Genomic DNA, 14,973 nt, shown 5'->3' with positions numbered 1-14,973 from the left:
TACCAAAACTTAGCATAATACTTCAGAATGCAAGTTTGGGATTCGTTTTGCTTGCAGGGATCCTTCGTGCTTACGTACTGCAGATCTTCAGTCCCAAGACGTTACCCTGCCCTTTACATCCCTTGGTAAGTTTTCACTGGCCACATTTGAGGATGAATGTGCCATATCGGTGTCAAACTGGAACGTTACAGAATATTACAAAAAATATAGTCCAAATACAGTGTATTTTCGTAGGTCATTTACTCAAATACCTCTTAGCAGGTGCTGCTACAAAGTATGTATTGCACTCACTGCAAAATTTGTATCTTGTTGCAAACCAGCTCCACGGAGGCCGATACCAGCACACCTAAGATGGCTATCTTCCATGGTAGTTGTTCATGAATAGCGATAGTCTTCTGTAATTAGCATAGATAATATTGTCAAATTTTTGGTGCCTAAATTTAGGCTCTTGGAATTCTCTATTCAGGTATCTAAATATGGATGTGCTTTTGAGAGGAATTCCGTTGATTTCCTTCCAAGTACTGGGCGGTCAGTACCTTTTAAAACGTGGTGACGTGAATTTAGTAACCTAAAGAGAAATATAAGGATATGGCTTTGAGCATCAGGGTTTGGAGATACTAGTCTCAGCCGCCTTCTGTTTTCTTGCCCAGACATTATCCATTCTGTGAATTTTCTGTGAAAATGGCGTGCACATGGTAATATATTTAATTGTTCTTGATTAGTATTCAAGCCACTGTGCTTCAGAGATAGGCTAGAACTCCTCTGTTTGTCCTGAGAAGTAACTGCTATGGGTCCTCCTCTTACATTTCTGAGTATTAAAGAAAATCTCCTGGGTAGTTACTGTCAGCCTTCTAGCAAACCTACTGCAACATCCAGGGGTTTTTCCTAGCTTCCAAAATAGCTGCAAGTAGCGTTTTTTATGTAGAAGACTTGAGAAGTAGTTGAACCAGGGGAGTTTGTTAGAAACTGCCCCCAAACTATTTTCAGGACATCCCAGGAGGGTTGTTAGGAGTAAGGAAAGAGATTATGGGAAGAAAAAGAGAAGAATTGTAGTAAATCTTCCCCTCACTAGTTGCATGCAACCTCTTCTTTTGTTTGTTTTACACACAGACTGTGTGCCATATATATGAAAATAGGTCACATAATCTGTTGATTGCATATTTCCATGCATATCTTGTCTCTTTTCCTTATGACTCTCTTTCGGCCAGGAATTCAAAGCACATCAATCAGTTATTGCAAAGGAGGGAAATGGCAGACCTGTGTAAGCAACATGGCTTTTTCTGCTTCTTAGACCTAAGTAATGAGATCCAAGTCAGCAGTAACGTATGGGGAGTCTTGCGTTGTTAGCAGCTATGGGACTCCATAGCTGTTTTGAGGCTGTTTTGGAAGTAAACACGAAGTGAGTAGCCAGCAGAAAAAAGCAGGCCCTGCTTTCTCCGAGGCGGGTTTACTGGCCATTCTTCACATGACCATGTGAACAAGCATGCCTTGCAAAGAGGCTGTAGTCTCCTGCTACCTTGGCTACTAACAAGGAATGGAAAGGATGAAAGAGTGCGATGAAGGGAACCCAACCCTGTAACTGTTAGAGAGATAACATCCAAGCTGGTGTGGGGGTTTCTCTTCAGGTGTGTGCTCACTGCTCTTTGCTCGGATATCTCCTAGGAGGTGCATCCATCTTCTCAGCAGCTCCTCGTTACACATCCTCCCCCAAGAAGGCCTCTCAAGAGGAGAGATACAGGGAAAGATCTCCAGTACACTTGCTGTTAACTGCTCCACCTGATGACCTTGCAGCTGGCCCCAGCACCTCACCAGAGCACAGACTGTCTGCAAGGAAGGTTGGCTCTCCAGAGGGTGCAGCCACAGTCCCCCAGATAAGTAAGTCTGGTCCCATTTACTGATCCAGAGAGCTTGGCTGTGTCTCTTCCCAGCCAGTACAGCACGTGAGTTACGAACTGTAGGTTAAATTCAGCTGTTCAGCAATCCTGTAGAAAACAGTGGAGTCCCACCATCATTCACTGATACAGTCTTTTACAGTCTATGATTGTGGTACCTGTACTTCATACTGCATTTATTTTTTAGGTACCTTTGTAATACGTCACTTAGAGAATCCATTCGTGTTGCTGAACGTAAACACGAGCGATTCTCAAATGTACAGGGCTGACACGGGATTGATCTTCCATTTGTGGTTCCAGCAAGTGCAGTTACAGTACGCAAATTTATTGAAACATAACTTACTGATGGTTCATTTTAAAGCAGTGCTTTAGTGGTTCCGGCCCACTTACCTAGAAGTGACCTGTTCTTGCTTACATCAGACGGCCTTCGCCCTGTCACAGTTCTGTTCAAGTAGAAGGCTTTTTTTGGGTGATAAATGAATTGTGAGTAAAACGTAGCAGCTAATCAATGTATTCTACAAAGAGAAGAGAAGATGAATTCCATACACCGCTCAATTAAAGAACTGGTAAATTGCTTTATTCGGGTAAATAGACTGGAGGGATGCTTAACATCAATATTTGCTGTAACAGGCAACACAGTTGCCTAATATTAATATTTGTAGTAGTTGTTGTGGTTCCTGTAACACATTTAGAAAAGTTCTGGGGTTTACTGAAAATATTGATGTAAGGCTGTGTCTGCGTAGCTCTTAAGTGATGAAAATAAGTTTTTCTGCATCACAAAATATGTGTGAGGACAACGAACATTTTCAAGGTAGTGTATTAATTACTTGCCAGTGAGCCAGGCTGTCAGGACTGCTTTATTACATTTAAGTGGCAGGAAGACCCCAAAATGCATAGATGCAATAGGAAAAACAAGTAAGCAACTAAATTTTCAAGTAATGCTTACCGAATACCATTTTTAAACATTGCATTTCTCTATTGCGCAAGGTCTGAAAATGCAATTTCTCTCAGAGGGCACATAAACACCGCAGGTAGGAGTGTAACACAGATGCTGCACACCTAGCTCGAAGCTAGTTCTGGTACCGGCAAAAATCTAACCATAGGTCCAAGGAGCTCAAAAGGACTAATGTTTCCTGCTTCTGAGGTGGGATTTTTTTTTGTCGTTTCATCCTCACTTTAGCGTGTCTGTATTGTGGTGTTATTTTATTAATGGAGATTTCTCCTTAGTCGCTTTATCTTTTGCATTTTCGAAACCTCAGGATCTTCTCCTTATGCAGAGTGGTATCTAAAACAGCTGGGCTGAGCAGTCACCCTGACTAGAACACGAGCATTGTCGCTCACTGACCTTTGCTTCCCCCAGGTGCCTGGCTGCGCAAAGATGAAGTACATATTTGTTAGCTAATCTGTGTTTTTAATGCGTGTTTAACACCTAAGAAATGCCTGTTCATAAGCAGAGCGCAAGTGTGCCTGGCATTTCCCCGTCAAAGTGAGTACATGCAAATTTCTGTACCTGTAGAGCAGCACAACCGTCCCCGCAACGAGTCTCGGTTCTGGATTGCACCTGTTTTAGGAAACGTGAGGCTTTGCGGTGTGGATATCTCTGCAATAGGACGAAAACCCCAAATTGTTTCCACGTAGACCACAGGAGATGTAGCAGGTCACAACTGTAGCCTTCAGTCATTTGCCAATCATTGCTCAGTTCAAAGAGAAAGAGAAGTGGCATCGCTCTTTTTTTGTTGTGTTTTGGGTTTTTTGTTTTGTTTGTTAATCTGGGCAGCTAGTTACCTCCATTTCTGGCTCCTTTTATTATTTTTTGTTTTGCCTCTTTTTATTTGAGAATTGATGACAGTAGCAAAAATGAAACAGTCCAAGTTCTGGTCAGAAGAGGCTCCAGTGTGGGAGACTGTAGTTGTTCGTGAAGTACTGGCGTGACCGTGTCAGTCTGTGGGTGTTAGTGTTCAGTCAGGCAGGCGGAACGCCTACTGAATTCTGCACTGGTCTGGATCTTCAAAGACTTGGAATTTCTGGTTTTATTCCTGGCTTTAGTAAGTTACATCTTTCTACACCTTAGTTTTCCATCTGTAAAATGCAACTACCGCTTTCCTCTGTACAACCCTTGCAGTTTTACTGGCAAAGAGGGACTTGGAAGTTGTGGGCATACGTGCTGTTTGAGTAACATAAAGCACTTTTTCTCCATTGCCCAAATGGGGAAATTTTCAGGCAAAATAGAAATGTGGTTGTATTTTCAATTAAACAGAAATACCGCTAAGTATAAATTTGTGTTAATAACCTTGCCTTCTTACTCATTTTCTGTGCTACTGGAAGTTTTATTGTTTGAAATGTTATTTTCTAAGAACTTCACTTTAGATGGAATGTTTAAATAACTTGCAATGACCTTTGGGGTTTTTTTAGCCTGTGATAACATATTGATGAATGATTTTCTCACTAGCTTCTCAGCCCGTGGAAACTAGCGAGGATACAGCTAGGAAGCTACAGAACAAGATGGAGAGCCTGAAAAACCTGGTGGAATCATTACAGATAAAAAAACAAGGTGCCAGAATTTACCAAAAATATTCCTATTTTATTTAAAATACCCACACTTTCCAGAAACTGTTCTTGTTACCTGCCAAAGCACTAGCTGTGTTTTTGCATGAGGTCAGTTTAGACATGCCTGTTTTACTAGCAGTACCCACTTCTACATTATCCTGCTCCTAGGAGAGTAATTAGATTAACTGCACAATGCACTGTTGCTCAGCCCCTTAACTCTAATAAGCTTCAAGATCCTTAACATTTCAAACATGGCACCTGGTCACGGGTGGCCTCATGTGCTGTCATGTCCCATTAAATGGAATTTTTAACAAGCCGATGGCTCTTTCATGGAAACGGAAAGATACTCTGACAGCAGTAGACTCCAAAAGCCTAGTTTCCCAGCAGTGGCCTCGGCAGCGTATCCTTTCCTCCTCAACTTTTTTTTAAATCTGGGATGACCACAGTGACGATGGAGAACTTCTCAGGTTCTCTTCTTGCTCCCTTTGAAGTCGCTGGTAAAATGCTCATGAACTCCTGTGATGGCAGGATGCCAAGTGAGATGGAATTTCTTTTCTCTGCACTTTTTCTTATTGCACATTCCAGTTGCTTCCCCTTTGCCCCTTTAAGTCTCCCTGCGTAGATTTGGGAAATTATTATTTCCCCACATCGTACAGTGCACACATGTCAGGGACATGCAAGTGACCTGATTTAGGTAAAACTAATCAAATTATTTATATAAAGTGTAAGGTAAGTGTGCTCATTTTTATTCTTTGCCATCCCTTAACACCTTCAGTTTGCCTGTTTTCTATATCCACATAAAAATAGATATATTCATACCTGTAACGTATCAAGACTTACTATATAAAAGGGGGGGGAAGCCTTTTATGTACACACTAAGTAAACCTGTTTCCATGAGCGTGGGACCCAAGGTATTAATTTCACACCATCCCGTAAGAGAGACTGAAATCAACAGCGTTTCGCCACTACTCCAGCATTTGGTGCTTTGTCTTCACAAAGCAGATGAGGCGGTGCCTACTTATTACTAGGTTTATCTTTTCTGTTAAGGCCCTGCATATAAAGAATTGCAAACTAAAGTTGTATTTATAAGGGCTTGATCATTACAGTGTAACGTGTGGGAGGATATTACAAAGCTTCAGGTGTCTGCACCTGAGGCCTCCATCATTTTAACATAAGGTGGTGGTCAGATAATCCATTCTTGCTGCTATTTTCAGCCATGTCATCAATGCTCAGAACTCAGGAAGTGAAGATGGAGAAAGCAAAGGAAAAGGAGAAAAAGCTATCGAAGTGAAGACGCCGTATACATTAGTGATTACTTTCACGTATGTACGTTGTGTTTAAAACAGTTATATTTTTAAAGATTAATAATAAAAGTTCTTACAGCTTTGTAATTCTTGCCTGGAATCATGACGCTCTTCACAGTTTTTACTTTTAAATGAGTGGGGAGTACAGAGGAGTAGAAATAAATGTAAATACGGACTCGTTTCACTGGCACGCATTTTCAGTAACTGTGTGCTGTGAGGGACACTGGCCACAGGCCACTGCTGACTGCTTCAAATTCCAGTATTTCTTCCATGTGTTCTGGATCTTGCACACCATTTCATGTCCTGTTTATTTAGAAAGTTAGTTTTGAAATGGTTTGTTGGGCATTTTTCTTTTCATTCTAAAATAAATGGGTTTCCCCTCCCTCCGTACTTCATGTTATTACTTCAATAAATGCCGATTCATCTGGATGTCCCAGAACTGACAGGTATTTCCAATAAAAGCAGGAAACCTGCCCGTGGCTCCTGTTAATGTTGAGATAAGGTTTTGAACCACATACCTGAAATTGCAAGACTGCAGATTTCATCCTATACCATGATTCCTTTAAGCAGAATGGACTCATCAAGTGGTATTTTTAATGTAATTTTCACTGCTTGTTGGGATATTTGGCTTGATTCATAGTGCAAATGGAGAGTCCACGGTCTGCCTTGGGATTAGCTTTGTAAGCATAGCACTCAGATTTTGACTTAACAGCTGAGGGTATGTTCCTAGTTTGGGACTTTTTGTCCTTCTTCAATCCGTGTCCCTCTATAAAAACTAAACTAGGTGAAGTTTAGGCAGAAGAAAATGCATTTTGAATCTATAGTGACTTTTTTTCTTTCAACAGTCTAGTATGACTTAAATACCAGGCTCCACCACCCATATTAAGAAGTTTGCTAAAATAGCTGGGCCTGTTACTTTCAGTTGGTCTCCAAAATCTTCTTCAGTTGAGTCACCAATACAGACAACCTTTCCTTAATATGAGTGTCTAACCATAATGTTTTCAAAGGCCATTCCTAGCGTAACATTTAGTAATAGACAGGAAGGCATGTTGAGCACACCTGGCGTACATGAATTTATTTTAAAACCTCCTATGTCTTCTGACATTTGAGGATTTTGCAGCAGTTGGCAAATGACTTCCTGCCCTAAAAAGAGTTAAAAGACTATCCAATGCTAAAAACAATTCCAAAGTAAGAAAGTAATAATGAACAGGATCACTAAAGTATCAGATTGATGTTTAAAGCCTTATTAGAGTTTGACAGTATCTCAGGGAACAAGATAGTTGTTGAAAAAAAGACAGGGGAGGAAGAACTTGGTACTCATCCCAAATTTCGAGAATTTGTCCTTTGATTTTTGTCCGGGGACTGTTCGTGAAGAGCAGCTTTATAGTGCTGCCCCTTCAGAGTCTAGCAAGGCTGGCTGAGAAGCTCACGGAAGCTGCTGGCCTGCTAGCGGGGGAGTCCTTGCCATAAACGGTGCTAACAAAACAAGGGGCAAGATGTCCCTCTGCAGTAAAGCAGTACCCAAGCCCAGAAAAGGAGATCATCCCCAGGGTCAGCAGGAGCAGCTTCACTAGCCGTAGTGGTGTTCCTTATTATCTGCTTCCTGAAAAGCAACTGTTGCCTTGGATTTGGGGCAGCATGGAATGCCATGCTTGAATTCAAGGGGCTTACCGGATGATTTTGTCCAAACCAAATGATTTGTAGCTACAGCTCAGCAAAAGTAACTTCATGAGCGCAAGCCATGCAGATACAAGCTTGGTTTTGTTGACTTTAAAGCCACAGAACTGTATTCAGAGTAGATCAAATCTCTGAGGTTATTTTTATTTTGAGGTCTTCTTGTGTGGGAAGAAGAGATTAGTGAGTTGTTCCTAAGCTGTCCTCAGTTATTATCAACAGTATTTTGATTTAATTCAGGTAATTGTCTGTATTTCCTAATAATTTTTTTCCACTGATTCTGTCATTTTTTTGCACCAGTGTTGCAAGCCTAGTCAGAATGTTAATAAAGGCATCTCCCCTTCCCTAGGAATCGATTGCATTGAAAATGACAGGATCGTTTTAGATGGCTTGTGTATCACAGTTTGGACTTGTTATCCATATTTGACAGATCCACCAAAGTTTTGTTGTAAGAACAGGGTGAGGCGCAGAGAATGAGAGCATGTATTCACCCCAGAGCCCAGCAGGTGGGAAAAGGTCAATGAAAAGTGCACTCTCAGTTGTGTTCAAGGAGCCGAGCTAAAAAGAGTTTGAAAAGACCGCAGCCCTAAGAGAATGGAAGGGAGCAGGTGGAGAGGTACAAATAGCCAGAGAAAAGGGAGATCTGCCAAGCACAAAGGCAGCTTAACATCCCTGTGCCGGAATCCAGCGCAGTTGGGTACAGGTCTGGGCTTCCTCCCTGGCGCCAGCAGAAGGCAAAGAATTGGCCTGGGGAGGCGAAACGGGTCCCAGAGCAGCTATATACGTCCTGGACTTTGCAGCACGAATAGCGCTTTGTTATTCCGTGTCATACAGGTGGAGGACGGGAGGACTGTTAGGCAAATCTTGACCACAGCAGGACAGCACAGATGGCAACCAGCCCCCTAGAGAGAAAACCTGAGACCAGTCTAATATTTTTGAAAGGATCACGTGGAGAGACTCCAAAGAGTAAGTTTAACTCCCAGAGAGAATGTGGGATGGGCACGGTTTTTGCAAAGGCACCTGCAAAGTGAATAGGAAGCAAGCAAGCTGCAATGCAAGTTTCTGTATGTGACTTTAAACTGGTTTATGCCTCAGGCTGTCTGCTCAGCTTACCATCCAGGTGCAGCGTTTAGCATTTGTACACCAACCTACTTCACAAATAGGAGCGGATTGCATTTCACCTCCAAGTAATCAAATTGTCTACTTTGTCAGAAGTTTCTTGTCAACAGTGTGAGCACATGAAGTTAAAAGGTAGATCTTTGATTGCAGTCTTTCCGCCTTTGCCAAGCTCTGAGTGACACAGTTTATTATTTGCTTTTCGATATCCTGAGCCGCTGGCTGCTAGGGTGTTACATCCATGCAGGAATGTCAACAAGAACTTGTTTCTCACATGTAGCTTCCCCGCTCTCAGAGCCAGGACATTGTGTGAGACAGATATCAGCCCATTCCAGCATAATCATTTCTGTGCAGCAAGGCAACTTTGTTTAAATCTACCTTCACGCTTGAGTGAATAGATTGTTCAATAAGGAGAAATCACCTCTGCTACCTTGGCGAAAATACTAATCAGGTCCTCCAATAATACTGAAATCCAGAGTTCTTTCACCATACAAATAACATGTAATTGACATGGCATAGGCCCTGCTGGGCAAGCAGTGATGTGAATGGCACAATAATGTAGAGGTATAGTAAAAGTGCAGTGCAGGGCTTTGTAGAAACCTTGCTTGATCATTCAGCAAGGTGGTGCAATCATGAGGGCTGTGTGCGTTGTCTGTGGGATCAAAGTGCAGGGTCTTTAATTAAAAAAAAAACAAACAAACAACAAGTGTTCTCAGTTTGAGAGATTTCTCAGGGTTAGTCCGTTTGTAACATGTTCATCATTGCATTAGAGAATCTATTCTAGTGTGGGTTAAGTGGCTTTCCAGCAAATATCTTAATCTAATACTAGAGTTAATCTTCTCAGACACGCCTCCAATGTATGTATAAATACACTCAGATGGCGGTGGCTGTTGGACAAGTGCTTTTTAAGTTGACAGTATCTCGCTATTTGAAGCACTTGCATTAATGGGAAAAAGGATTGCAAACAGCTTGAAATAACACGTTTGCTTTGACTTCAGTGATTTCTGAAGATCCACTTCTATTTCAACTGTACCTCTGTATGTTAGGTATATCATTCGCTTAAATTTATTGTTAGAAAAGCAAAGTGCAAAAAATGCAATTAAGGTACCAAGCCATTAGTTGAGCACAATTTTACCTATTCAGTTAAAGCTGTAAGCTGCTGATTGAAACCCACACAAACGTTGTCCCTCCTCAGTGGTGGTGCACATGGACAGAACGTAAGAGCTTTCTGGTTATGTACGTATGCATAATCATAATTAAACAACAGAAATATTGGTTACAGTGAAGCAGGAGCCCCTAAAATGAAATGAGCCTCATGTTAATATTTATTTTTCAACCCAGGGCATGCTAACTACATGCTATTTTCCTTTTAAGTTCATGTAGTAAGTAACTTAACTCCCATATTAGTTTCCTGTTGAGCGAGTTGAGGACCAGTGTGTGCACACGTGCATGTGTTTAAGACCACTGAAGCAGCATCAGCCACCTGCTAAATTGTCAGCTCCCTCCTCTCCCTTCTGAGTCAGTTGCCAGAAATGATACCACATTCCTTCCAGACCTGCAATACTGCTCCTGCAGAAGTAGTTACAGGGGTACTTTTCATTCTGGACAAGCAGCTAAGCTTACAGTCAGGCTTGAGTTTCGCTCCCACCCCCATTTCCTACCTTGTTCTCTTCTGTAAAAGGTCTCTTGAAGGCAATGAAACTTATTCACCTGAATCTTCATGCTGCTCAAGACAACCCGAGAGCAAAGCTAGTATCTGCAGAAGTAACTGACCCCCGGAACAAGTTGCTTTATCATGTAGCAACAGCTGGGAGGGGCTTGTTTTACATGAGAACGGGAAAACTCCAGCTTGCCAGTGCAGTTGTTCCTTGGCCTTAGTGTCTCTCTCTCTCTTTGCCCTCCCCCTAACACCCTCCCAAGATTGTCTTTAGCTATTTTGTGGCTATGCCTGTATGAGCAGGCAGCCCAGCCCACTCGCAACGGATTTGTTTCATGAAACAGCCGGTACTGAACTCACAACATCTCAGACACTTGTTCTTCACAGCAGCAATAGTACTCTCCCACCAACTGGATGTCCATTAACCATTAGATGCAGGAGGTAAGCCTCTGAAGCTCATCTTCCAGTCTATCTCCAAAATCCACTCCATTTCACACATTCAGACTGCTCCACATGCAAAGCAGGAAAGAATTAGCAGAGGCAATTATATCAGCAATGTGCTTTTGAAGTAGATGTTCCAAAACAAAGTGCTAATTTATGCACTTCCAGAACTCCTCCAAAACTATGCTCTTCAGACCGAGTTCGCTCTAGGGAAGTGATACTTGCAAGCTAGAGCTAGATTTCTCATTATGGAAAGAAGAGCTTGCTGAAGTGGCATCGTGTATTTGTAACCAAAAATAAGAAAAGCAGGCAAGCACCACAGCTTTCTGCTTCTGTCCTATAAAAAATATGAACTGGCTGAAGCTGGAAGTATCCTACTTTATCTGGCTTACTAGAAGGCCACAACTTAAAATGAATTTGTGTTGAAAAGCCTAGTCTTGGGGAGGAAAAACAAAAAAAAACAAACCCCAAACAAAAAACCACACAACATCTGAGTTTAAGCTAAGTAGTTGGTGATAATACTGCAGTATTGTTCCTAGGTAGGCAGAATATGCCACTTAACTTTATTTCAGAAAGAATCCTATTCCCTAGCCATCGCAGCAGTCCAGGTTTTTTTTAAAGCCTGCTCCTACCCTGACAAAGTAATTCATTAAGCCCAGACCGTCCTTTCTGCCCTTTGCTCTCCTCTCAGCAGGATGGGCTGACTAAAAGGGACCTACCTGCCAAGCCTCGATTTGAGCCGAGGTGCTTCCTCAGGAATAGGGAGTAGAGAATGAAGTACTCGGGGGTTAAACCTTGGTTACTCCAAGGAGTGCCAGCCACTTCTCAGTAATTCTTTAGCACTAAGCTTTCAGGTGAAGTAACACTTCTTTCAAAGTTATTAAGAGTCAGTTCACTGGCCAAGTTGAAAAGGACTGTCAGTCTGAAAGTGTTTATTGCTTACTTAATACATTACATAAGTTAAAACACTTAAGTTACTACTACAGCGTAGGTAACCGCACTTCCGAGTATGCTTCAAGAGCCCTAAGCAGTCGGTACAAAGATGCATCCCATAGCCCCACTCAAAGCAACGCAAACTCAAGTCCAGGGTCCAGAGTTAACCCGGACAGGCAGCTGCTTGGGACTGCTGCTCATGCCTTCATAGCCTACCTTGCACATCTTCAGAACGCGTTTCAAGTTGATTTTTCAAGTTGCCAAGTGATTGCCTAAAGGGGTGGCAGAGATCTGCTGCTCGCGCGGTTTAACCAGGTTTGATACGGCATTGACAGAGCTCTGCACTTGAGCAGGTCTCCTGCTGAAGAAGGGGTAAAGTTTAGGGGCTCTGTGATGAATCTAAGCAGGTTTGCCATTCGATAAGCCGATTCCAGAATCCCATTAATGGTATCCCCACCACTGATGAACAATTTGATCTTCGTGTTCAGTCACTAGGGTCCTATTACCGCATTCTTCCCAACGTCTGACCTTCCCGTTCTCCACCAAGATGAATTTCCACTCTACTTTGGTGTCTACCGGCAGAATAATGGATTCTGACCAGAAGCCATCCTTGCCGTACTTGAGCGGAACGTAGCTGTGCCACTGGCCAAGACACTCGTGGTCACCGGTAACGCCAATCAGCTGAGCGTCGGAGTGCGTGATGTAGTGTACGCGGAAAGTCACGTGGATATTTTGAAACATGGGGGGCACGGCTGCAACTCTCTTCGCTTTCAAGTCCCCATCGGGGCAGTCTCCTTGTTCCCATTCCTTGCTGTCGGAGTCTTCCACGCTGCCGTTCTTGCCAGCCTCCCCCCAGGCCAAGTGCTCCGAAACAACTTCCCACTCTTCGTGGTCCAAGTCCCTACTCTCGGCTGGCTGACCCGGCTGCTCCTCGCTTCTGTCCTTACAGACATCGTCGGAGCTTCCTGCCAAGTTCATCACACACCATCCATCACTTGCCTGTCCTGTCCGGGGTCTCAATTCGCCCGCCTGGCTGCCGTGCGTGTCAGCTGGATGCTCCCCAGAGTCGGTGGCACCCTGCTTCGGGAGCCGCTGCTCCATCTCCAGAGGTTCGCCCGAAACTCCACCGCTTTGAACATGGTTAAGCTCTTTCCTTGGTACAGCCTCCAGATCCTCCCCTGGCTTCCGAGAGCCGGACAGGGCAGCGGCCTTGGCCTCCAGCAGCGCTCGCTCCCCACTCCCCAGAGGATCCTCTAAAAGTGACGTTTAATGAAAACAGGCACGGTTTAAGCAACGCAGTTAAGCCCGGCGGCAGCAAACCCGAGTCCCGGCCGGCCGGCGGGGGCAGGCCGAGGCGCACGGAGCATCGGCTCCCCCCGCAGCACCCCCGCCCGGTACCTGTGGCCGCCGCCTCGCCCCTCGCCCGCGGGGTCCCCTCGCCGCCGCCCCGCAGCGGGGCCGCCGCCTCGCCGCCGCCCTCCTCGCCTCGCCCGTCACCGCCGCCGTACCACAGCCAGGCGACGAGGGCGGCCAGCAGCCCCACCACCAGCGCCGGCCACAGCCCCGCTGCCAGCCAGCCCCAGCCGCGGGCCTCGGCGGGGAGAGCGGCGGGGAAGCGCGGCGCGGCCGGGGGCTGCCGCAAGACGGGCGGGCCGCGGTCGCGGGCCATGGCCGGGCGCTGGCAGCGGGGCCGCCGCCGCCCCCCCGGCGCCGCTTTAAGCCGGGTCCCGGCCCCCGGGGAGGAGCCGCCCCCGGGGCGGGAGGTGGCTCCCCTCGGCGCCTGGCAGGGCCGTCGGGCCGCCCCTGCGGCGGGCGGTGGCTGAAGGGAGGGAAAAGGCAGGTCAGAATAAAAAACTCACAAGTTAGGTGAGAAAAAGTGGAAAGGCTTGCTTTCTCTTCCCACCCCGCCCCTTTCTGCCATCTCTCCCCTTTTTTTTCCTTCTCTTCCCTCATTTTGTCTCTATAGCGAGGCACTCTGCAGACGGTAGCCACGCTGCGAGTGTTTTTAAACCGCAGATAATGCAGAAATGAAGGGAGAGGACATGCAAAAGTTGAGGACTGAATGCTTCAGTTTATTTCCCACAGCAGCCATGCTGCAAGCCTTTTAAACCACAGAGAAGGCAAAAATGAAAGGAGGTGACGTGCAAAAGTTGAGGACTGAATGCTTGCGTTTCTTTCCTATTTTTGCACGAAAGAAAGCTTTGGAGCTGTAGTAACCGCAGAGGTTTGTGAAGTTTAATTCTAGCATTACCGGTGGGCTTAGATTTATGTGCTCTAACGGGTGTGCTGAGAGTGACTGACTTGCTTGTCCTTTTAATGCTTGTATTGATGAAAATCCAGGCTTTCTCTGGTTTCCCTGAGAAGCGAGATGGAATTCACTACTGATTTTGTAACTTCTGCATCATACTCTAATGACTACAATTGGATTTCTTAACATTGTCCTGCTCTCCTGTCTTCCGTATTATGCTCAGGAAGCTTTTTTTGGACTACTAGGACTTCAGAGTGCATTAGTGCCGAGGATATTTGATGTTTAGTTTAATTTACCGTCATTTAACTACTCGATTTTCCTCTTGAAGTGACGATGTCAAATTTTATTTCAAAATTAAAAGGTTACACAGATAAGTCTTGCTAGGAACCCAAGAAATATAGTAAATGCACCTTAGGGCTTTGTATTTTGAATTGGTAATTCTAGAGAGACAAACTCTAAAAACGTTTGTCAGTGTAGACTACTAAGGCCAAAGATCAACACCAGAGAAGGATTTAGGGGAGGCAGTTCCACTCGGTTTTGACTGCTGTCTTTTTAAAATCCATTCTCTATCTGAGCAAAGGCGTTGTCGTTCCTTGATTTGTAAAGCCCACTGATGAGATTTTATGCACCATCTCATTAGAAAAGAGAGTGGCTAAGTGGATGTCCCACTAAGTCTATTTCCAGTGTGCGAACTTCTTAATCTTTCAGTGTCATTTAGAGCAGCACTACCTCAGCTTAACAGGACAGTAAATGTCATTCGAATTTATAGAAGCACAAGTGTGCAGTCTTTGCGGTGAAGTTCCCTGGCTGATACGGTATATGGTGGCCTGTCCAAATACACAGAATTCATGATCTAAATATTTTTCCTTTTTTTGCTTACCGCAGTAGCTAAGAGACACCTTCTCCGAAGCCCTCCTCCAACAAAGCGCTGAGCTTGTGCTTAAATAAAAGTATCTATTTTGGTACTTTGATGTGTGGGATGCGTTCAGGCATGTGCTAAACATGCACTGCTCAGATCTTCTGCTCAATAATAGAGTGAAAGAGCTGAGAAGCCAGGACCTGCCTGGGCGCTTTCTCAGTGACTGTGGGTTTGGGTGAACTCTCTTTTACCGCTGTTGATGCTTCAAGGTGCAGCTTAGCCTTGCTACTTAAAACAGGCAC

General features: G+C 44.5%; 2 protein-coding genes across 2 annotated transcripts in view; one reads left to right on the top strand and one right to left on the bottom strand.

The window, feature by feature from the left end:
• CCDC158 (coiled-coil domain containing 158) overlaps positions 1 to 5,730 on the top strand; it is a gene marked incomplete at both ends in the record, with an annotated part of 31,338 nt that extends 25,608 nt beyond the window's left edge. Inside the window, 3 exon segments of the mRNA XM_082315030.1 lie at positions 1,663 to 1,875; positions 4,342 to 4,443; positions 5,654 to 5,730. Of these exon segments, the coding sequence (XP_082171156.1) occupies positions 1,663 to 1,875; positions 4,342 to 4,443; positions 5,654 to 5,730 (392 nt within the window).
• A 5,816-nt stretch (positions 5,731 to 11,546) lies between these two features.
• Positions 11,547 to 13,241, bottom strand: STBD1 (starch binding domain 1). The gene is made up of 2 exons (XM_082316499.1): positions 12,963 to 13,241; positions 11,547 to 12,817 (listed from the first exon to the last, which is right to left on the bottom strand). The coding sequence occupies exons 1-2, from the start codon at positions 13,231 to 13,233 to the stop codon at positions 12,006 to 12,008; spliced, it is 1,083 nt and encodes a 360-aa protein (XP_082172625.1). The 5' UTR covers positions 13,234 to 13,241; the 3' UTR covers positions 11,547 to 12,005.
• Positions 13,242 to 14,973: the final 1,732 nt, after the last annotated feature.

Source organism: Platalea leucorodia (assembly GCF_965183815.1).
Source record: "Platalea leucorodia genome assembly, chromosome: 6".
Taxonomy (NCBI): Eukaryota; Metazoa; Chordata; class Aves; order Pelecaniformes; family Threskiornithidae; genus Platalea; species Platalea leucorodia.
The sequence above is the reverse complement of the archived record's forward strand: the minus strand, read 5'-3'. Positions and strand labels throughout refer to the sequence as shown.